Source organism: Phoca vitulina, unplaced genomic scaffold (genome assembly GCF_004348235.1).
Source record: "Phoca vitulina isolate PV1807 unplaced genomic scaffold, GSC_HSeal_1.0 scaffold29, whole genome shotgun sequence".
Classification (NCBI taxonomy): Eukaryota; Metazoa; Chordata; class Mammalia; order Carnivora; family Phocidae; genus Phoca; species Phoca vitulina.
The window spans coordinates 7,841,708-7,867,492 of NW_022589732.1; the positions used below are offsets into that span (position 1 = coordinate 7,841,708).

General features: G+C 37.7%; 1 protein-coding gene across 5 annotated transcripts in view; it reads right to left on the minus strand.

Moving 5' to 3' along the window:
- CTNNA3 (catenin alpha 3) overlaps window positions 1–25,785 on the minus strand; it is a 1,817,935-nt gene that overhangs the window by 446,985 nt on the left and 1,345,165 nt on the right. For all 5 annotated transcript variants that reach the window (XM_032423981.1, XM_032423980.1, XM_032423979.1 and 2 more), the window contains one exon: window positions 15,223–15,423. In XM_032423981.1, the coding sequence (XP_032279872.1) occupies window positions 15,223–15,423 (201 nt within the window). The remainder of the gene's footprint in view (window positions 1–15,222; window positions 15,424–25,785) is intronic.

A 25,785-nucleotide genomic window follows, 5' to 3' on the forward strand; every position in this document is an offset into this window, starting at 1 on the left:
ATTTCTATACACCAACAATGAGACAGAAGAAAGAGAAATTAAAGAGTTGATCCCATTTATAGTTGCACCCAAAACCATAAGATACCTAGGAATAAATCTAACCAAAGAGGCAAAGAATCTGTACTCAGAAAACTATAGAATACTCATGAAAGAAATTGAGGAAGACACAAAGAAATGGAAAAACGTTCCGTGCTCATTGATTGGAAGAACAAATATTGTGAAACTGTCTATGCTACCTAGAGCAATCTACACATTTAATGCAATGCCTATCAAAATACCATCAACCTTCTTCAAAGAAATGGAACAAATAATCCTAAAATTTGTATGGAACCAGAAAAGACCCTGAATAGCCAGAGGAATGTTGAAAAAGAAAAGCAAAGCCGGTGGCATCACAATTCCTGACTTCAAGCTCTATTACAAAGCTGTCATCATCAAGACAGTATAGTACTGGCACAAAAACAGACACATAGATCAATGGAGCAGAATAGGGAGCCCAGAAATGGACCCTCAACTCTATGGTCAACTAATCTTCGACAAAGCAGGAAAGAATGTCCAATGGAAAAAAGACAGTCTCTTCAACAAATGGTGTTGGGAAAATTGGACAGCTACATGCAGAAGAATGAAACTGGACCATTTCCTTACACCACACACAAAAATAGACTCAAAATGGATGAAAGACCTGAATGTGAGACAGGAATCCATCAATATCCTTGAGGAGAACCCAGGCAGCAACCTCTTCGACCTCAGCCACAGCAACTTCCTCCTAGAAACATTGCCAGGGCAAGGGAAGCAAGGGCAAAATTGAACTTTGGGACTTCATCAAGATAAAAAGCTTCTGCACAGCAAAGGAAACAGTCAACAAAACCAAAAGACAACCGACCGAATGGGAATAGATATTTGCAAAGGACATATCAGATAAAGGGCTAGTATCCAAAATCTATAAAGAACTCATCAAACTCAACACCCAAAGAACAAATAATCCAATCAAGAAACGGGCAGAAGACATGAACAGACTTTTTTCCAAAGAAGACATCCAAATGGCCAACAGACACATGAAAAAGTGTTCAACATCGCTCGGCATCAGGGAAATCCAAATCAAAACCTCAATGAGATACCACCTCACACCAGTCAGAATGGCTAAAATTAACAAGTCAGGAAATGACAGATGTTGGTCAGGATGCCGAAGAAGGGGAACCCTCCTACACTGCTGGTGGGAATGCAAGCTGGTGCAGCCACTCTGGAAAACAGTATGGAGGTTCCTCAAAAAGTTGAAAATAGAGCTACCCTAGGACCCAGCAATTGCACTCCTGGGTATTTACCCCAAAGATACAAATATAGTGATCTGAATGGGCACCTGCACCCCAATATTTATAGCAGCAATGTCTACAATAGCCAAACTATGGAAAAAGCCTAGATGTCCATCAACAGATGAACAGGTAAAGAAGATGTGGTATATATATACAATGGAATATTATGCTGCAGTCATCAAAAAATGAAATCTTGCCATTTGCAACAACATGGATGGAACTAGAGGGTATTATGCTAAGTGAAATACGTCAATCAGAGAAAGACAATTATCATATGATCTCACTGATAGGAGGAATTTGAGGAACAAGACAGAGGATCATAGTGGAAGCGAGGGAAAAATTAAATAAGATGAAACCAGAGAGGGAGACAAACCATAAGAGACTCTTACTCTCAGGAAACAAACTGAGGATTACTGGAGTGTAGGGGGGTGGGAGGAATAGGGTGGTTGGGTGATGGACATTGGGGAGGGTATGTGCTATGGTGAGCGCTGTGAATTGTGTAAGACTGATGAATCACAGACCTGTACCCCTGAAACAAATAATACATTATATGCTAATTTTAAAAAGTAAAAAAACAAAAAAAATCAGAAGTTATGGTAAGCAATCTGTTAAATGGCCCAATGACCTTGCATCCTGATATTTATACCCTGTCTTCAAGTGGCTTAGTAACCCATTGAACTTAGTAACTCCCTTTTAACAAATTGAATATAGCAAAAATGATGGTATACCACCTCAGAAATTAGATTATACAAAAAGTTGACTTCCACCCTAGGCTCTCTCTTTCTTTTACTCTCTCCCTTGTTTGGATTGCTCGCTCTGAGGGAAGCCAGTTGCCATATTGTGAGAACACTCAGGCAGCATATGAAGAGGCCCACATAGCAGGAAACTGAAGTCTCCTGCTAACATCCATGTGAATGAGCTTGGAAGCAGATCCTTCAGCCCTGGTTGAGAGTTGGATGAGGGCAACCCTGGCCAAAAGCTTAACTGCAACCTCATGAGAGCCCCTGAGCCAGAACCACCCGGGTAAGCTGCTTTCAGATTCCTGACTCTCAGAAACGGTGAGACAGTAGCTGCTTTCAGATTCCTGACTCTCAGAAACGGTGAGACAGTAAATGTTTGTTGTCTTAATTTGCTAAATTTTAGGGTAATTTTTTATGCAGCAATAGATAACTAATATAGAGAGGGTAAGTTTTGCTATTGTACAGTTTTTAAGGAGGCAGGGTAATGAAATGGTAATTTGGCGGACAGATCACAGTACTGGAGGAAACGAGCCATAAAAGGCTGAGTCAGCACTGATGAGAAAGGCTTGTCCATTCACTATTGGGATATATTGTGTAAGTCAATTATTCTAAATAAAATAAAAGTTTAGCCACTAAGTTTTCAGAGCTCGAAAAGACGTCAGGAAAAAAAAAAAAAAGGATGATCCATCAATTCAGGGTGCATTATATCAGATTATGAAAGCTTACTGAGGACTTCCAAAAAAGGGAAAAAAAGCAATTAACAACAAAACCTAATTGCTTTATTCTGTATGATTAAAGTAGATGTGTGAGGGGTTCCTGGGTGGCTCAGTAGGTTAAGCATCTGCTTTTAGCTCAGGTCATGATCCCAGGGTTCTGGGATTCTGGGATTGAGCCCCACCCCAAGCCCCATGTTGGGCTTCCTGCTCAGCGGGGAGTCTGCTTCTCCCTTTCCTTCTGCCCCTCCCTCTGTTCTTCTCCCTCTCTCTCTCTAATAAATAAATAAATAAAATCTTTTTAAAAAGTAGGTGTGTGAGAGTGACTATGTGTGTGTGTTTTTATTGGTATCTTCAAATACATCTGGGGGGGATAAATGAGTTATGATGCAATAGTTACACAAGGTTGTATAATTAAAAGAGTTTGGAAAATTCTACAGAATGTAGTCACATGAAACTTATTCAAGAATACAGCAAAGCAGGAGACAGAATGTGCCAGCCAGCACCAAGACCTGGAGATCTGCAGGCGCATCTATACAGAGTCCTTTCTTAATCACACAGAATGCACTTCAGTTTCTGCGTTATGAACCATCAAGATATATGCAAAAAAGTGTGGGTTTGGGAGAGTTCAGGCAAAAGATTCCAGTAGAGTCTTTTATGTCCCACTGGTCAAATAGCCAAGCTGAGCAATGTTACTAGTTAAACAAGTGTAAGCCATCAATTGTGTAAGCCACCAATAAACACATTCTAAATTACTAGTTAGTCCATCATCTTTATCATAGCCGACAGTCAGCACCAGACTTCCAGACACCCCTGGAGATGTCCCAGTCATGCTGTAAGATAACTCTGTTTTACACTATGACTAATAAACACAAAATAATTATTTTACATATAATATAGCATGTGTACTTGCATAGTTATAATAATATTAAATATAATAAGTGATATGATAAAATATCTATATATACTGTATTATTATAAATGGATATAAACATATGCGTATGTATGTATATGTGTGCATATGTCATTTATGCATACATATATATAGATATAAATTCATAATGCGCAAAAAAGATAATATTTACCATGTAAGAAATCTGGTTTTTGACAAAGACAAAACACATGACAAATATAAACAATAAGCAAATATAAATAATTAAGTATAAGCTGATAACAATACAATCAAAGTTATAAAGTTTTAAAATTCTGTAGTTAGGTTCATGATATTCTAAGCCTGCTTGGTGGGATTTCTGTACTAATATCTTTTAAAGAGGATAGTGAATTGCTTTCTTTGTCATGTGAGTGATTGAATGATTTTGTTTGCCTGAATGTACTCCAGGCTCTTTTCAGAATTTTTTTTTCTTGCAGTCTCTTGACTTTCTGTTCTATTTTGGATCAGTCACTTTATAGACCTAGTAGGGATCTGCCATCTTGTCATTTTATCCACTACATTCCTGAGTTAGATTCACGATCAGTTTTCCATCTCTTACTAGGTCTGTTTTTTCCTCTTGTTTGTCTTTGCAAGTTATTTCTCAAAAAGAATTTGTGCAACTTAGATACTCTGGGTTCTTACGCAGACAAAAAACTTTTTATTTTACACACATTTTGGATGAATGTAGTATTCTAAGTTCAAATTAATTTGCTCACTGAGTGTGAAGCCATTGCTTGGTTGCTTTCCAGAATCCACTGTTGCTGGTCAGTCCGTCTCAGGCAAGATGGAACCTTAATCTCTTTGATGACCTCTATTTGTGCATATTCTGGATTGAGAGGTTTGCTGCTCTCTTTCTTCTATCTGCATGTTTCCAGATACTTTCTATCTTCTGGGTTCAGTTTTTTCCTGATGAGGCCACACCCATGCTTTTGTTACTATGGGTTTATTCCCTCTTGTGTCCCTTTACTGTTACTTTAAAGGGATGTTAAACAAAGGTGGGATAGATATATCTTGTCAGTCTGCTTTCTTGCTAACTTTTTAAATAGATAAAAAACAGGGGGAAAAAACACATTTTAAGCCTCTGGTCTCAAAATTATTTGATTATAATTGTGAAGATAGGATAAATATATATTTTTAATATTTTATTTATTTATTTGAGAGAGAGAGAGAGAGAGAGAGCACAAGCAGGGGGAGGGGCAGAGAGAGAAGCAGACTCCCTGCTGAGCAGGGAGCCCGATGAGATGAAGGCTTCCACCCCGGGACTCCAGGACTGTGACTTCAGCTGAAGGCAGATGCTTAACTGACTGAGCTACCCAGGTGCCCCAGCATAAATATATTAATAAACACAAATAATAAACAATTCCCATGTAGAAGTACACTTGGTAGAAAGAAGAATAAAGTAGGAGAGATGGTAAGAGAAGTATAATATTTTAACTTACTGCTTCTTCCCTCAATTTTTATTATTATTTTTTTTTATCAATACTCTTAATTCCTCTTTCTGGTTACATAGGAATTTTGAGGCAAGTGGTAAAAGAATGCACATAGCCTTTCTTAGATCACTGTAACCTACAATCAACATAGACTTTAGAATATCTGGAACCTTAAAGAAATACTGCCAGCAGTGTTTATAACAAATGATACCTTTAAAAACCCCTACATCAGCAGAGAAATTTTATAATATAAATTGTTCACTTAACTTTAACTGCTACAGATTTTGGCAGACAGTGAAAGTAAATGGTGGATGATCACCAGAATATATTACATTTTCCAAGGTACCACTGGGTTACTAATACATTTCAGAAGAAACTTGTTCCAAGGTCCTTAGCCTGCGATGTGGGATTGTTAAACAGTAATACTTTCTTTTGTAATTGACTTAAGAGTAAGTTGCAATTACCATTAGCTTGAAAATTTAACTTGGGAAATGAAAATATATGTCAGCAGAAATCAGCATGGGCACACGGTGAGAAAGAATTTCCAGTTGCCTAAAATTTCTTTATTTTTTCTTGAACTATCTCTATCCTCACTGAGTTGGTTAATGGAAAACTGACCAATGTTTATTCCACTTGATCTGCTCCTGGTCTTGTTCTCCCAACTGTGGTTGTCATTGAAAATACCCTTTCTTCCTTCAGTCAAATCATCTCTTCTTCCTCCATTGAAAATCCTGAGATACAGAATATGTTTATAGTTTTTCCCAAGTTTATAGTTTGTACCAAGAGGTGAAATAATCTTTAACTCACCCAATTATGATAAACAACTTGTTGACTTCACTGAAGAAAATACTCACATCTATTAACAAAGCTTGTAGATAGCCCTGTTATTTGAAGATGTGGGCCTGATCATTTGTTTCTGTCTTTACAATGATAGGATTTTTCAGCATTTGCTTTTATAGCCACAAAGCTTAATAATATAAAGGCAATACTGTCTTCTTCTGCCAACAGCTATAGGCGCTATTTACCTTAGAAATGCTTAAACCTTCACTCACTACACATACTCTCATCTTGGAAATGTGGCAATGTCCTCATGTCCATTGTGGTATGCCCACACAACCAGGACTACGTTTAAGGAGTCCCAGGAAAAACATGATATGAAAGACAGTTGGGAAAGAGAGGCTGGAGATGAAATGGCTAAAACTATTGCCAATTAAGCTCTACTATCTGCACCAATTATTTAACACCAGAGGAAATGCAATCCGATTTATACATTCACATGGTTACTGCTCACTTCAAAGCCAGAGAAAAGAAAATCTGAGAGACCTACCACCTCAGTTTATTTTCTAGTCTCAGTGAACTTGAATCTCAAATTTAGTTTTACAGATGAGTATGTAAAATTTTACCAGCTCACATCAATAAATACATAACCAGACTTTCCAGACTACATATTAAGATCTCTAAAAAAGTAAAATTAACTATCTTTACCACCGAGGGCTATTCATACATGAAATAGATATTTGTAACAACTAAAGGGAGTTATTTCATTAGTTTCATAAATCTGACTTTCAAGATGGAGTAGAAGGAAGGAGACTCCTGCCAGATATTTGTCTACATTTTAAAAAAAACATACACTATGTTAGAGCTCTCAAAACATTTTACAGTAATTCTCCTATAAAGAGACTTAATTGTCTGATTACCCAGTAGATAATAGCCTCGCCCAGAGCTTCCTGTGTTGTGACAAGGGTGTGCTTGAGCGGGTTACTGATGTGTTAAGGTATCCATCCCTGTAGCTCTCAGGATTGCTGGGAGGGACCTAACACTGCTTAGCACTCCAGAGCCACCGATTCTCTCTGGCCTTAAATAGCCACTACTCCTTCCCAGGGGCTATGTACACACTATGATTTTAGAAGACACTGGTTTATGCTGTTACAAAAAATATTTAGTACTTAGTAGATCTTAAAATAAATGAAGTCAAACTCCCCGTCCTTTGGATTTAACACAAAATCATATATTTTGATACAGTTTCACTCTACCTGTGAACAATAATAGGATACAATCCCATTACTGTTTTCTTGTCATTGTTATTAAAGAACAAAGGAAGAAATCATTGAAGGATAAATGTTTTTATCACTTTTTCCCCAGACTTCACAGATTCCTGTATGTCTACCTTTGGCACTCTCTTGGCAGCAGAATCACATTCACATCAGATATTCTGCTAAGGCACATCCACCCTGGAACATACTTAGATTTGAAGTGCTACCATAATACCTCACTTAATACATCTATCAGGAATAAAGCATGCTTTTATACTTGTCTTTAAGTTTTATAGACCATCAAAAAGATTGGGTTTGGCAACAGGATGCTGAAAGGCAGTGCTCCTAACTGGGTGATTATGGCAGCATTTCTGTTGTCCTGACATAGATGATGACCAATGTAAGTTGGTAAAGTCAGTCCTCAATTTCCCTTCTTTGGGTCCTTTTACTCCCTTGTTGATGTTCCTCCTCTCCTGCTCTTTGACACGCCCACATCCCTTTGCTCACAGACTCCAAAGCCTGTTCTTGTGCCAGGGAGTCTGCCTGTATGAGGGTCTCAGCGTGAGGCCAAGCACTATCTCCACAGAAGCTCAAAGCCAGGACTTGCCAACCCCCGCCCCCATACCGACAGTCAGGGTGTGGGCACATGATTTACACTCTCTCGGGATATGATGCCTCTGCTAGGGAAGTTGAATTCAGGGCAAGTGAGACAAAAGCAGGAGTTTGTTTAGGTTTTTATTCCATTGATGGAAATATCTGGAATGTGGTGACAAATGAATGTACCACCTGTAGGGTCCAGTGTTATAACATTAGGATGCCAATAATGGCATTAAATGTTCAGAGAGGGCTAGAAGGGCACCTCGCATGACTACTCTTCGGGATGACTAGCTGAATTCTAATATGTGGCATCCCTTGTAGTCTATCTTCCTGTGTTTGTGTGTTTGTCTGTTTTTCTACTCGAGTTAGCCGTAGATTCCACTGTTTGGAATCCAGAGCTAAAACTGGAACTTCATGCCTAATCCTTTACATATAAGTTATTGTTGTATTTATCCCTACCACGTAAAGGCCCATAAAATAAATCTGAATTAATCTTTTTATTGAAAGTATGTGCAAATAAGATGAGAAAGAAAGGTGTGATCTATTTCTCTTTCTAGATAATATCTTCCTTGGCTGGAGAACATGCATCAAAGCCTGGTCATAGGAGTTTTAGACTTAAAGAAGGTACGAGACCCTAGAACTTCTTTGTGCTGGTGCACATCCACTTAGCAGGTCCATATTCTTCACTTCTTTTTCCAATGTTTCCTTCTTTTTAGGCCTTTCCTACTTATACCTCACTTAGCATCAGCCTCAAAGTTACATAGTTTACATAGTCCAGACATAGGAATATTTCAGGCCCTCTTTATGATTTTCTGAAATCCATTTTTTTTTTTTTTTTAAAGATTTTACATATTTATTTGAGACAGAGAGAATGAGAGAGAGAGCACATGAGAGGGGGGAGGGTCAGAGGGAGAAGCAGGCTCCCTGCCGAGCAGGGAGCCCGATGCGGGACTCGATCCAGGGACTCCAGGATCATGACCTGAGCCGAAGGCAGTCGCTTAACCAACTGAGCCACCCAGGCGCCCTTCTGAAATCCATTTTTAAGCACTCTATATTATTTCCTCTTTTGACAATAAAATTTCTGCCATGTCAGAATGTATTCTTTTATTAATAAAGTTATTATCAACTGTGGTTTTTTAGGTTATTCCATGTACTTCTCTCAGGATCTAACCTTACCATAAAGGTCAAAAAGCCTTTGCATCCCCAGGATATACAGATTTCAGTTTTTATAGCACTTCTCTTTTCCTGACAGGCTTATATTTCCAATTAATTAAAATGGCAAGATAAAGAAGTATCCTCAGCCCACTAACTAGATATGGATCCTATTCAAATCCAATTATCTTTAGGCAGAAAACAGGTTTTCCACTCAGAAGTTCTAGTAGCTGCTTTCTTTAACTCACAATGCTGGCCCAGGATACCCAAATCCTGCAGCCACAGAAGTACATCGGAAGCCATGGGATCTTCCTCTTCTATAAAGAGGCTGGGTTGTCATTTAACTTCTGATTTTGGCATCACCAACATGGATACACTTGTTTATCCAGGTTAGCCAAATGATCGGCAGATAGAAGCTTCCTGTTAATGCTGACTGTGTTAAAGGGTGTCAGATTAGAGCTGAGGCTAAAAGTAAGAAAGTACTAACTGGAGGTCCTGTCTCAAACTGTTACCAGGGGAAGGAAGTTCACCAGCAGCAGTTTCTGAATTTGAAGGCATGGTTGCTACCCCTTACAGGGATTTGCTAGAACCATTAGTGAAATTAGGTTCAGTGGGATCTTACACCAGATGCCATTCAAAGATAGTTCCTATAAGTAATAGAATACATAAAAGTCACGATCTCTTGTTCAAAAGCTTGCTAAGGATCTTTTAAACATCTGACCCCAAGTTTTCTGTAAGTAGCTAATATCTCACTCTGGACAGTAATTAATCACTTCCCTGACCTTTCCTCTGCCCCAGCCTTTGACATAGTCCACTATTTTTGAGTTTTGTTTTTTGCTTTTCCTGAACTGGGATGATAACTTGTTCTCTTGCTTAACCGTATTAGAATGTATCACAGTACAATATTGTAGTGAATTTTAAGTTTTAAGCTGGTAAAAGTACTTGGGCACCTCCACTATGGGTAAAATGCTACTGGGAAATATAAAAATAATAAAGTATGGTGTCTGCCTTTAAGGATGTTATAATCTAGTTGGGGAAATTTGTATGTAAATGACTATGACACAAGGAAAAGTGAAATAAGCATTAACTAAAAAACAAGCTCATCCATGGTAACACAGATAATAGAGCAATTATTTCTACCTGAAGAGGACTCAGAAGCTCCTATGCAAAGGTGGTGGCATTTGAGAAAGTGTTGGAAAATAACTATAATTTTAGAGGGGCAGTAGAGAAGAAAAGACTTTTCACTGCTGGAATAGAATTAGTACAGGCATATAGACACAATGCAAGAGTTGTTTTGCTGTTTTGTTTTGTTTTAATCTAGCACACGCAAGACATAATGGTAGGTCTGGAAGAGATGCAAAGAGAAACAAATAAACGCAAGACATACAAGTTTTCTTTCCTTTTATAACTTACATTCTATTTGAAGGAAAAGTCATTTCCATGTAAGTATATCTGAAGAGTTCATCAACAGCATATAGTTGTCTGGAATGATTCAACTGAGTGGCAAGTCCTTTAAAATCTACAGTACATGAAGTCAGAAAGAATTCACTATTGCCAGAGGGAGTAAAGAAAGGTTCCTAGAAGACATGGGATGTAAGCTATTTCTTGAAAGATGGATAAAATGTGAAAATAAAATGTGAAACTACCAACTTAGATGAGTAGAAAGTGCCTTTGGCTCACAATAGGAAAACACACACACACACACACACACACACAGGAATGCATGTTTAGGTGAACTCAAATGCCTACAAAGTTCAGATAGATAAATTGAGTAAAGCAGTCTAGGTATATAATGAAAGGGAGTGTAGGAGAGTATGGCCCAGGCTCAAAGAAAAGGAAAACATCACTAAGCTCCAGGCAAACTCTGCCCTAGTATTGCCAGACTTTCCCATTTATCAGGATATGCCAATAATCTGTGGTAAATATATGTGTGTATGTGTGTGTGTGTGTGTGTGTGTGTGTGTGTATGTATAACATTAGAAACTAATTCTTAAAACAAAATTATGTTGGTCAAAACTCTACTGGACACATAAAAATTCTTTTGTGTCATATTGAGTCATATCTAGTACATGGACCATGAATTTTCAACCTCTGCTGGATTGTGGAGTGTAAAAACTACAAAAATTAAAACCTTTGTATTTTATCCTATAATTATTTAAGGTTATAGACCAGAGATGCAATATAAGAAAAGTAAGTAAACATGTTTTAATCTGGCTACAAAATGTAGGATATTTTTATGTGAAAAATATTAAATGAAAGGGACTTGATAGGAGTTGCTGCTCTTAAAATTTTTAAAATAATTTTTAGATAAAATTCATTTTAAAAGTCTATTGTTTAAATTGGTCACAAGAAAAATTTACAAGAAAATTTTGGAAATATTTGTTGGCTGGAGATTATTTTCAACTATCTCATGTGTCTTTAAAAAGAAAAATTGCAACCATATGACTCTTCTCCATTCTATTAGGGGGATGATTCTGAGTCCAAGTTTTCCAGTTTGGGCCTGATGAAGTACTTGATAAATGACATTTTACTTGCCTTTACTACAAGTTGCCAGCAGTGGATGCCACCAGGATGTCTCGGTCAGGTTCATATATGTGCCTGCTCTGTTTGGTCTATGAGACTGGCTGACACTGAAACCAGGAGGAGTTTGGTGGTTTGCAACAGATGCTTTGGGGCCTGCTAATTTCTGAATTTGGTAAGAGTCCATAAATCAGATACAAAAAATACTGTTATGAGCCCCCTCTTTGTTTAGGTTTCTCCCCAGCCTAGTATGAAAGAACTGAAGTTGGTGTTAAGAATATAACTTCTGGGGTGCCTGGGTGGCTCAGTCGTTAATCGTCTGCCTTCAGCTCAGGTCATGATCCCATGGTCCTGGGATCGAGCCCCGCATTGGGCTCCCTGCTCCGCGGGAAGCCTGCTTCTCCCTCTTCCATTCCCCCTGCTTGTGTTCCCTCTCTCGCTGTGCCTCTCTGTCAAATAAATAAAATCTTAAAAAAAAAAAAAAAAAAAAAAGAATATAACTTCTAAGCCTTCACATTAAAATTGAGAAAGTTTGCTACTTAACAGAAAAAAAAGCTAATATAGTTCCTCTCCCCTATCAGGAATTCCTGACAGATGAAGAAGCTTCGTAACAGGGAAAAACTGGGCAGAATAAAGAATATCACATGGAGATTACAAAATCATGCCTCTGTTGAGTGAAATGCAGCATTCCAGATGTTGCCTACATTTCACTTAAAACCAACTGCTAAGGTTTATGAACAATGCAAATTCCTAAAATGTAACAGGGCAGCTCTGCTTCCTAATGCTGAGAAAACACTCAGAAGATCATCAAATCTTGAAAATGTGCTAATGAGCCACAAAGTCTGATTAAAATCAAAGGTGCAGTGTTCCAAAAACACTCTGTGATTTAGATAAGCATGGCTTAGGTTTCATCATTGATTACAGTACTTTAAGGCAAATTTTGCAGTGTTAAGGAAGTCTCAGTAATAAAAACAATTCACAATAGCTCCTTATTAAGTTATTTTCAGGAAGCAGGGTCAAGACCTGAGAACTATATAAGAGAAAAGAAAAACAGGCCACATAGATAGACCATTCACTTGATAAAATGTGAACTATTAAGGCTTCATGACACAAAACATGACATTTCCAATTACTTAATTTGATGATTATTTATAAATAATAAGTCCAAGTTACGAGCAGATCTGAACAAAGATGAACGTCTTCTGTTATTTAATTATGGAGGATAGAATAGTTGGAAGTATTTTTCATAGACAATATCTCTACGGGAGGGAAAATGCTCACGTATTTCAACTTTGGTTAAGATCAAACTGATCTAATTAGCACTTTCATCTAATTTATTGCTCAGAATTCCCTTTAGTGAGATATGCTTTTGATAAATTTCAAGAAAAACTGGAGAAAAGTTTGGAATTAGACATATAATAGAAAAATGAGAATCCTTCCCCAAAGATAAACCAAAAAATTATCTGAAAAACTAAAATGACAAAATTGGAAAGTCATAAATTATAGTTACATTAATAATGAGACTTACAGAACAACCCAGAATCATTCTGTATTTATTATATTGGGGCATAGGACATAATTTACCTGGAGAATTTTAATTAAAGTTACATACAACTAATTAGAGGAAAAAGGACTTCTCTATCTTCTGAATGAATGGATTTTGTAGCCATATTGGTTATTTATTGTGTAAGGTCATTATAAATCATAAAGCTATTGACAAACTTGTAATTAAATGTGTAAATAACTTTGCTTAATTTTTATTTTCTTATTTCAGATTCTAAGAATTGATTGTGAACAGGGTTCCCACAACACACTTTACATCCTGGACAGTTTAGAATTTCATTTCCACCACTTTGCTCATAGCAGATATAAACTCTATGCTATGGAAACTAAAGCTGTAAACTTGGTAGACATTGTGACCACAATAGTGTGTTCACAATACACTGCTAATATGATTAAAAAACTGAGACAGTGGCAAGATACATGTAAAATCCTGGTAGACTAGACCTATTCAGTTCCCTGCAGGAAATTTTTATTTGGCTAAAAATAGAACCCCTGATGCATTCTTCTTTTACTTACAATTCCATTCTCAGAAAGTAGAAAAAAAAAATCAGATAACTCTGTACTTGATTTGACCAATAAGGAAAGACCAGTCAAATTTAGTTTGTGGAAGAGATGCAGAACTCCCATAACACAATCGTCTCCATTAAGTAAATACATTGCATTACCTCATTACGTGGTATGTGTGGTACGTGCCACATGAGATCTACCATGTGCCTTATTTGTTTTTTTTTTTTTTTTTTAAGATTTATTTATTTGAGAGAGCAAGAATGAGAGAGAGAAAGAGTACATGAGAGGGGGGAGGGTTAGAGGGAGAAGCAGGCTCCTCGCCAAGCAGGGAGCCCGATGCGGGACTCGATCCAGGGACTCCAGGATCATGACCTGAGCCGAAGGCAGTTGCTTAACCAACTGAGCCACCCAGGTGCCCCCCACGTGCCTTATTTGTAACATCAGTGGCTTTTGAGTTGTAGAAATATAACATCAAGAGTTGCAGATGCACTTCCTCCATCTTTCCTTAGCCTATCTTCAATGTTTCACTATTTTAGAAATATTTTTAAAGAGATCATGAGAAAACTATATGCCAAGATTCATCAATGATTTTCTATATCAAGATGTTAGGAAAATCGCAACATTAATCATTAATTCTCTACAAACCTTGCTCAGCTTACCTTGCAGTATACATCTTCAGGACTAGTCCCTAGTGAAGGTTTATTTGACTGTTGATATGTTTCTCCTGGTCATTTAGTTTTAAGTAGCAGCCCTCTCCTGTCCCCTCAAAATCACCCATCCCCATTCCTTCTACCACTTTCACTAAAGAATGTGCATATTGTCCAAATTTGATATGCCCTATCCATAACCTAAGGAACAATTCTCTAGGTAGAATCAATGACTTAAGTATGGAATTTCTAATATTTTAGTAATGACGGGTGCGCCATCACCCTAGTATTAAGAGGTAATTACTAAAAAAACTTCATCCTGGGGATTTCACAGAGCACAAAGCATTTTCACAGGAAAAGGTTCTGCCATGATGACTTCTAAAAATAATTGATTGCCTTCCTTCAAATTATATCCATTTTGTTCTAAATCCATTGAATTCAAATGCTTCTGTAAGTTTCATAGAGAAATGTCAATAGCGTTAAAGATAAGAATGCATTTTAACGAGTGATTCAAAATGAGCATTTACTGGCTGATTTAGAAACTATTAACCTGGGTGCTGCAACCAAAACAATGATTCCATATTTCTTAAGTAATCAAAGAAGATTATGTAAAAGAACAAAATGCTCTTTTGCAAACAGACCGTGGAAGAAGGCACAGAGCATTTCTCTGGAAATGCAGGATAAGTTTGCTGTTTAAGAAACGTAAACAAAAACCTGGGGGTACCAATGATGCAGCTAAAAGAGAATTTGGAAACGATTACATACTTATCACATCTGGCCTAATTATATACCTAACACTTACGGCGTTAATAAACATTCATAAATGGCTAAGGCCTGTGGGTAATTTATATAATGCATATATTTATAAAAGACTTGTTTTTCCCAATGAAAATATTTACTTCTAGAAATAAATTTCAAATCATATAACCACAAGACTCAAGGACCTATCAGATGGGAGAGCAACTCCATTTCAAAACAACCAACACAGGTAGAGATCTGCTTGCCATGTGTATAAATATTTGGTAGCTACATGGAATCAAGTATCAGGAACAGTGCAGCTGTTACTGGGGACTGAGACTTACCTGTACTTGTAAGGAAGTTAACATTTCTCATCACACCTTCAGTGTAAGCTCCTGGCTCATAACTGTCCATTTCACCTGTGACAATGTGAGCAACTCTTGCTGCCCGTCCTCTGATAGCACCTGCAGCACGGTCTAAATTATCAGCATCCTGGTCTCTCAATGCTATGATACACTTGTTGACATCTTCTAGGATATGGCTCTCTGAAAGTAAACAGATCAAATTAGTGTAGCATATTACAGTTCATGCTTCTTCTGACTTCAGATGTGGTACTCATTGGGAAAAAAGGACACACTGACAAAGAAACAAGATGATTTTGCTTATATCTCTTCAATAGAAAAAATTGTAAACACAGAATTTTATGTTTTTATCTACATTTTTATAGATTACATGTTATTTTAGATTTTAGTTCCAACTGACTTGTTTTTAGATTTGAGTGACATATAGGTGCAAATTGAGGAACATTTTTAGATTAAAATAAAAATAAAACATAATGATGGAATACTTAATTCTGATTAAAAGCTACACTATGCAGATTATAAAACACTTAAAAAATATCAGCTATCCCAAATATATAGAAAAATAAAACTATGGAGTTCCAATTCAACTAATGTTCATTGGTGTGTAATAGAACTTAAGTTATAGTGGAGGCTTCCCCACACCAACAAGCAATTCTCTGGACACCAAATGAGTGTTCTGTGATTCAGTTTCAACACTATCTACCCAGAGATAGCATCAGATCCCACAAGTTAAGGGTTCGGTCCTATAAGACTGCCCTCCACCCCACTTCAGAGCCAGTTGCAGGCCCAGGTTATTACCCATACTTCTGACCCCCTGGCTATAAATCAGCTCCCACAACTTCCTCTTTGGGTTTGATTAATACACTAGAGTGGCTCACAGAATTCAGAGAAACATTTTACTTACTAGATTTAACTTTTATAACTCAGAACAGCCAGATGAAAGAGATGCATAGAGCAAACTACATGGGAAGGGTGAGGAGCTTCCACGCCTTCTCCAGTTGCACCATTTTCCACACATCTCCAGATAGTCCCAACCTGGCAGCTCTCTAAACCCTGTCCTTTTGGATTTTTAGGGAGGCTTCATTACATAGTCATGATTTATTAAATCACTGGCCTTCGGCAATTGATTCAACCTCCAGTCCCTCTTCCTCCCTGGATGCCAGAGGATGGGACTGAAAGTTCCAAAGTTCCAACCTTCTAATCACATGGTTGATTATCTTGGCAATCAGCCCCCAAGGGGGTGAGGAGATGGATGATACAAATGTCACTTCATGGGGGGGGCGGAGCAAGATGGTGGAGGAGTAGAAGACCTGGATTTCGTCTGGTCTTGGGAATTCAGCTGGATAGGGATCAAACCATTCTGAACACCTACGAACTCAACAGATCGAAGAAAAGAATAGCAACAACCCTCTGAACAGAAAAGCGACCACTTTCTGGAAGGTAGGACGTGTGGAGAAGTGAATCCCAGGCGATATTCTGGAGGATAGACGGCAGGGGAGGGGCCTCCGTCAGCTGCTTCTGGCAAGTGATAGAGCCGTGGAGCACAAAATCGGAACTTTTAGAAGTCTGCTCCACTGAGGGACATTGCTCCAGTGGCTAAGTGGGGGGTGGAACCCTCGCGGGACTGTGTGGTCGGGGGACCCTTGGGGTCACAGAAAGACCAGGGGTGCCTGAGTGCGGCAGAGCTCCCAGGTATCGGAGCGGGAAAGCCGGCTGCAGAGATGGAGCCGAGGCGCGGGCGCTCAGCTCCGGGTTGCCATAAACTGTGATCCGTGGCACAGTAGGGCCACTGCTCCTCCAGCAGGGACCCAACAAGCGGCAAATCCGGGGAGACTCCCCTTCCTCCCCTGGGAAGAGCAGCTCGGGAGCACACCACAGGGATCTGCTGGGTTTGGAGACTCCACACCGAGTCAGGTGCCATAGATAGAAACGCTCGGTCACAGGCCAGGTGAGCACGGAGTGCGGCCAGAGACCAGGGAGACAGGAGTGATCAACTGCTTTTCTCTGGGGCTCACTGAGGAACAGGGCCCCGAGTTCTTGGCTCCTGTGGGGTGGAGATTGGGAGGCCGCCATTTTCACTCTCATCCTCCAAAGCTGCACGGAAAGCTTGCAGGGAACAAAAGCTCCTGAGAGCAAATCCAAGCAGATTATTTACCCCAGACTAGGCAAGGGTGGGGCAATTCCACCTCCCGCAAAGACATTTGGAAACCACGGCAACAGGCCCCTCCCCCAGAAGATCAGCAAGAACAGCCAGCCAAGACCAGGTTTACCGATCAGCGAGAACGGCAGAATGCCAGAGCTAGGGGAATACTGCACATAGAATCCATGGCTTTTTTACCATGATTCTTTAGTCTTTCAAAGTTAATTTTTTTAACTGTCTTTTTTTTTTTATTTTTCTTTTTCCCTTTTTCAACCAACATCTTATCAATCCCTTTTAAAAAAAAAATTTTATTTTTCATTTTTAGAGTCATATTCTATCCATTCATAGTAGTTACCCTTACTTTTGGCATATATATATATAAAGTTTTTCTCTCTTTAAAATTTTGAGATACAGTTTCTTCTAACAGATCAAAATATACCCTAAATCTCTAGTGTATGACTTTGTTCTAGTCTCCCGCCTGATCACATTCTCTCCCTTTTTTTTCTCTCTTTTTTTTAAATCCTCTTCTTTCTTTTTTCAAACAACTTATCTTATCAATTCCTTTTATAAAATCTTTTATAATTTTCATCTTTACATTCATATTCCATCCCTTCATTGTATCAGCCCTTATTTTTGTACATATATAAGTTTTTCTTTCTTTAAATATTTGGGAGGCACTTTCTTCTAACAAACCAAAATACACCCAAAATCTAGTGTGTGGCACTGATCTATGAACCAGCCTGATCATATTTGATAATATTCTGTTTTTGTTGTTTTGTTCTGTTTTTCTTTGTTTTTATCTTTATCTTTTTCTTTTTTTTTTTTTTTTTCTTTTTCTTTTTTCTTTCTTTCCCTTTCTTTCCCCCTGGCTTTAGGTCTTTTCTGATTTGTTTAGAGTATATTTTCTGGGGACATTGTTACCCTGTTAGCATTTTGTTCTCTCATTCATCTATTCTCCTCTGGACAAAATGACAAGATGGAAAAAATCACCTCAACAAAAAGAACAAGAGGCAGTACCGACTGCCAGGGACCTACTCAATACGGACATTAGTACAATGTCGGAACTAGAGTTCAGAATCATCACTTTAAAGATACTAGCTGGGCTTGAAAAAACATGGAAGTTATTAGAGAAACCCTTTCTAGAGAAATAAAAGAACTAAAATCTAACCAAGTCAAAATCAAAAAGGCTATTAATGAGGTGCAAGCAAAAATGGGGGCGCTAACTGCTAGGATAAATAAGGCAGAAGAGAGATTCAGTGATATAGAAGACCAAATGATGGAAAATAAAGAAACTGAGAAAAAGAGAGATAAAGAACTACTGGATCACGAGGGCAGAATTCGAGAGATAAGCAATTACATAAGATGAAACAACATTAAAATAATTGGGATCTCAGAAGAAGAAGAAAGAGAGAGAGGGGCAGAAGGTATATTGGAGCAAATTATAGCAGAGAACTTCCCTAATTTGGGGAAGGAAACAGGCATCAAAATCCAGGAGGCACAGAGAACCCCTCTCAAAATCAATAAAAATAGGTCAACACCACGACATCTAATAGTAAAACTCACGAGTCTCAGAGACAAAGAGAAAATCCTGAAAGCAGCTCGGGACAAGAGCTCTGCAAACTACAATGGTAGAAACATTAGATTGGCAACAGACCTATCCACAGAGACCTGGCAGGCCAGAAAGGACCGGCATGATATATTCAGAGCACTAAATGAGAAAAATATGCAGCCAAGAATACTATATCCAGCTAGGCTGTCATTGAAAATTGAAGGAGAGATAAAAAGCTTCCAGGACAAACAAAAACTAAAGGAATTTCCAAACACAAAACCAGACCTACAAGAAATATTGAAAGGGGTCCTCTAAGCAAAGAGAGAGCCTAAAAGTAACATAAACCAGAAAGGAACAGAGACAGTATACAGTAACAGTCACCTGACAGGCAATAGAATGGCACTAAATTCATATCTTTCAATAGTTACCCTGAATGTTAATGGGCTAAATGCCCCAATCAAAAGATACAGGCTATCAGATTGGATTAAAAAACAAGACCCATCGATATGCTGTCTGCAAGAGACTCATTTTAGACCCAAAGACACCCCCAGTTTGAAAGTGAGGGGGTGGAAAACCATTTACCATGCTAATGGACACCAAAAGAAAGCTAGGGTGGCAATCCTTTTAGCAGACAAATTAGATTTTAAACCAAAGACTATAGTAAGAGATGAGGAAGGACACTATATCCTACTTAAAGGGTCGATCCAACAAGAAGATCTAACAATTGTAATTATCTATGCCCCTAAATGGGAGCAGCCAGTTATATAAGGCAATTAATAACAGAAGCGAAGAAACATATCGACAACAATACAATAATAGTGAGGGACTTTTACACCCCCCTCACTGAAATGGACAGATCATCTAAGCAGAAGATCAACAAGGAAATAAAGACTTTAAATGACACACTGGACCAAATGGACTTCACAGACATATTCAGAACATTCCATCCCAAAGCAACGGAATACACATTCTTCTCTAGTGCCCATGGAACATTCTCCAGAATAGATCACATCCTAGGTCACAAATCAGGTCTCAACTGGTACCAAAAGTTTGGGATCATTCCCTGCATATTTTCGGACCCCAATGCTTTGAAACTAGAACTCAATCATAAGAGGAAAGTTGGAAAGAACTCAAATACATGGAGGCTAAAGAGCATCCTACTAAAGAATGAATGGGTCAACCAGGAAATTAAAGAAGAATTTAAAAAATTCATGGAAACCAATGAAAATGAAAACACAACTGTTCAAAATCTTTGGGATGCAGCCAAGGCAGTCCTACGAGGAAAGTATATAGCAATACAAGCCTTTCTCAAGAAACAAGAAAGGTCTCAAATACACAACCTAACCCTACACCTAAAGGAGCTAGAGAAAAAACAGCAAATAAAGCCTCAACCCAGCAGGAGAAGAGAAATAATAAAGATCAGAGCAGAAATCAATGAAATAGAAACCAAAAGAACAGTAGAACAGATCAACGAAACTAGGAGCTGGTTCTTTGAAAGAATTAACAAGATTGATAAACCCCTGGCCAGACTTATCCAAAAGAAAAGAGAAATGACCCAAATCAACAAAATCATGAATGAAAGAGGAGAGATCACAACCAACACCAAAGAAATACAAACAATTATAAGAACATATTATGAGCAACTCTATTGGACAGCTACATACAGAAGAATGAAACTGGACCATTTCCTTACACCACACACAAAAATAGACTCAAAATGGTTGAAAGACCTCAGTGTGAGACAGGAGTCCATCAACATCCTAAAGGAGAACACAGGCAGCAATCTCTTCGACCTCAGCCACAGCAACTTCCTCCTAGAAACATCACCAAAAGCAAGGGAAGCAAAGGCAAAAATGAACTATTGGGACTTCATCAAGATAAAAAGCTTTTGCACAGCAAAAGAAACAGTCCACAAAACCAAAAGACAACCGACTGAATGGGAAAAGATATTTGCAAATGACATATCAGATAAAGGGCTAGTATCCAAAATCTATAAAGAACTTATCAAACTCAATACCCAAAGAACAAATGATCCAATCAAGAAATGGGCAGAAGACATGAATGGATATTTTTCCAAAGAAGACATCCAAATGGCCAACAGACACATGAAAAAGTGCTCAACATCGCTCGGCATCAGGGAAATCCCAATCAAAACCTCAATGAGATGCCACCTCACACAAGTCAGAATGGCTAAAACTAACAAGTCAGGAAACGACAGATGTTGGTGAGGATGCGGAGAAAGGGGAACCCTCCTACACTGTTGGTGGAAATGCAAGCTGGTGCAGCCACTCTGGAAAACAGTATGGAGGTTCCTCAAAAAGTTGAAAATAGAGCTACCATACGACCCAGCAATTGCACTACTGGGTATTTACCCCAAAGATACAAATGTAGGGATCCTAAGGGGTATGTGCACCCCAATGTTTCTAGCAGCAATGTCCACAATAGCCAAACTATGGAAAGAGCCAAGATGTCCATCGACAGATGAATGGATAAAGAAGAGGTGGTATATATATACAATGGAATATTATGCAGCCATCAAAAGGAATGAGATCTTGCCATTTGCAATGACGTGGATGGAACTGGAGGGTGTTATGCTGAAATAAGTCAATCAGAGAAAGACATGTATCATATGACCTCACTGATATGAGGAATTTTTAATCTCAGGAAACAAACTGAGGGTTGCTGGAGTGGGGGGGTTGGGAGGAATGGGGTGCCTGGTGATAGACATTGGGGAGGGTATGTGCTATGGTGAGCACTCTGAATTGTGCAAGACTGTTGAATCACAGATCTGTAAATAATGCAATATATGTTAAGAAAAAGAAAAAGAAGAAGATAGTAGGAGGGGAGGAATGAACGGGGGGAAATCAGAGGGGGAGATGAACCATGAAAGATGATGGACCTGAAAAACAAACTGAGGGTTCTAGAGGGGAGGGAGTGGGAGGATGGTTTAGCCTGGTGATGGGTATTGAGTAGGGCACGTTCTGCATAGAGCACTGGGTGTTGTGCACAAACAATGAATCATGGAACACTACATCAAAAACTAATGATGTAATGTATGGTGATTAACATAACAATAAAAATTTTAAAAAAAAATGTTGGGATGACTTGGATAGATGGACAGATGGATACCTACACAGTATTGCAACTTGTCAATTCAATAGTATTAGATTGCTTAGTTACAGTCTATTGGTGTTCCATACCTCTCTTAGGATTTTCCATCACAAATCTTTTATAATAATAAATCCACATCTTATATTTGAGCAGCCTGATGCTTTCAACCCTCGAGTATTACTTTGCATTTATGTGTACTGAATTTATTTTATTTCTGGCCACCCCTTCAACTTATCTATACCATCTTTACTCTAAACTTGTCTCTCCTCCTTAACAAGCTTGGAATGGTCTATAAATGTAATCAGTTCCCTATTATCTACTTCTTTGATTAAAGTATTGGACACTGACTACAAAAGGATAATTATTTTCTAGGTGATTTTAAATGAAATTATTAGGATTTTTATTTACATTTCCTTGGCTACTGATAATGGAACATATTTTTATATGATTATTGGCTATACATATTTTCTTTTATGTATAATACTTGTCCATGTGTCTTACCCATTTTTCTATTCTATTGTTACGGATTTGTATGAGTTCTTTACACATTCTGTAAATTAATTCTTCATCAATTATGTGAATTGCAAATATTTCCAAGTTTGTAACTTGTCTTTTTACTTTAAGGTGTCTTGATAAATAAAAGTTCTTAATTTTAATATAGTTAAAAAAAAAACACAAATGTCACTTCATTAACATAACAGCACTTTTATCATTCTCATCATTTGGAAAATTCCAAAAGTTATGAGTTCTGTACCAGAAATGGGACAAGCACCAAATATATATTTCTTACTATAGATCACAGTATTACATCTGCCAATCTCCTTTGGTCTGCTTGATCAACTCCTACTATTATTTCAAAACACTAGTCAAATGTTCCTTCCTGAGGAAATTCATGCTGACCTAGAGCAAGACAAATTTGGTTCCATGTTGTTTGGGATTCCCATTAAATGGCTTGTATGTTTTCATTACAGCTTCTTCCCATATTTTAAGGATGTACTAATCAAACTGTCTCTCTAGTAGACTGTGAAATATATAAGAGTGTAAGAATTTTACTTTATGGCTTGAGGTATCATATCTAGTCCCTAGTACAATATATGGCACCTGTTAAACCAACAAGAATGTTTGTTGAATGAATGAGGTCCTCTGGTAACACACCTGGGACCAGTAAATTATTTTGTCTAAATTCTAAATCATGGGTTATGAACATAGGTAGACACATATCTGTGCACCTAAATTTAATCAATTTAACCCATCTCAAGGACAATCAGGTCATTTGCATGAAAAGGATTAAACAATGAAAACCTTCATTATAAATTCACTAGAGTTTTAACCTAATTTGTAGCATTCAGTTATGAATGTGCCATTAAGGCCTATAATAAATCCAAGCACAGTCCCATCTCAATAGAAAGTGCACGTAGGGGCGCCTGGGTGGCTCAGTCGTTAAGCGTCTGCCTTCTGCTCAGGTCATGATCTCAGGGTCCTGGGATCGAGCCCCATGTTGGGTTCCCTGCTCAGTGGGAAGCCTGCTTCTCCCTCTCCCACTCCTCCTGCTTGTGTTCCCTCTCTCGCTATATCTCTCTCTGCCAAATAAATAAATAAAATCTTAAAAAAAAAAAGTGCATGTGTATCATCACCATCATATTTCCCCTAGAACTGAAAGTACAAGTTTCAATGTGGAAGGTATAAAATCATCAGTTTTTTTTTTTAAGTCCACAGATGTGCACTTTAACGACACAGTAAGAAGCTGTTATTGTTCAAATATATTGGCAAGTTTTTTTAAAACTAATACACACACACATATAATAAGTGTTTAATCTGTATTCACTAAAGGTGGTTAATTTGAGATTACAGAGCTGTTTTGTCTCAGTCCCATAAAAGTGAAAAAATATTTAGGGAAAAACAGTGTTTATTCTTTTTTTTTTTTTTTTAAAAGATTTTATTTATTTATTTGAGAGAGAGAATGAGATAGAGCATGAGAGGGGGGAGGGTCAGAGGGAGAAGCAGACTCCCTGCTGAGCAGGGAGCCCAATGCGGGACCCGATCCCGGGACTCCAGGATCATGACCTGAGCCGAAGGCAGTCGCTTAACCAACTGAGCCACCCAGGCACCCCGACAGTGTTTATTCTTGAAAGTATAATTACCTAATAATCTGTAATTTCTGTTTAATTAAATCATAGCTGCCACAAACTATTTTTTTTCCTAGTACATTTTGCACAGGAAATAATATATATACAAAGAATATTCACTAAGAGTGAATTGAATGTTCACCACTTCTGTAGAACAATGATATACACGGTCACCAATTTATTTTATTATTTAAAGCAGAGATTAAAAATATAGTAAGGGTTTTTCTGATTCTTTTTTGCTGGTCTTATTAAAGTTGTATGGTTATTGCTTTAGATTGAGCCGCATAATAAGAAGCCATAGTATCAATCGCATTGAAGAATTATAGAGGGGAGGTCAGATATGGAAATAAAAGTCCTACATGAACTTATACAATATGTAAAAAAAATAAGTGAAATAAGTGAAGAGAAAAGAAACATATAACCAGACTTTATCCAAAGCAGTTATTTGAGAATGTTGGAGATGATGACTAAATGATCTTTTGAATTACTAAGATTAAATATAGCACAAAAGCATTAGGAAAGGTTTGCAAAATTTCCATTATTGTGACACTTTCCCATTACCCTGAATGTTTTACAAGATGCCAGAAATTGTTTGCCTGAAATTCTAAACATAGAACGCCAGAAAAAGAAAATAATGTTGGGCACCTCCCACATATGCACAATAACTAAACATTAAACTCATTTCTTAAAAACAATTATTTCTTTGCTATTCCTATTTCAGGTGAATTTAAGTAGCTAGAAAGGCCTTCAGGATAGCTTGAGTTTTTATGTCTAACTATAGAACCTTAAGCCTCTAGGACAGACATTAAACACCAAATACCTTGTGTAAAACTTCTTACTGATGTATCTCTGAAGTTTTTGCTAATGAAATAGGTTTACTTGTTAGACATAGCAGAGCTCATTAGGAGCTCTACCTCCATTTTATTTATTTATTTTTTAACTGTAGATGCACTTGAACTCAACAATTACCTCATTTTTAAAATGAGATTTAAGAGAAAGAAAATGTTATTATAGAACAAGTACATTCAGAATATTATATTTTTGTTGAATTGATTGAAGATTTGTCTTCATTTCAGAATGCCAGTTTAACATTTGGGGTGAGTAGTGGAATGTCCTGGTGTTAACAGCAAATCCTGAAGCACATTATTTTTAGAGCAGAGAATTGCTGAAGTACTAGCAATTTCTATCAATCATTTTACAGCTATCCAGAGAGGCAAAGGGTGACTTCTATTATGTTGGAAAACAGTAATAAAGCAATAAAGGAACGGATCTTAGACCAAAAGATAATTCATTTGTTGCAAACTTCTCTGTGTAACTCTATCTTCAGTCACTGCGGCATCACACAATAAGATTTGGGAACGCATTTAATTTTTTTCTATGATTTTTTTCTTAATTCTTCAGTTTTCCACAATTAAAGCTAGATTTTGCCTTAGAGAAAGTAGAAAATGAACAAAAAAATCCAGAGAGAACAAAAAGTTAATTTATTGACTTTTGATTTCCAAAGCAGAATTTTAAAATCCATAGCCCAAAGAAAATACTGGAAGTAGAAGCACATTTTATTTGCAAAAAGCAGACTTTGTTGAGAGGTAAAAGTCTGTTTTCTTTTCATTCCCAAAGAT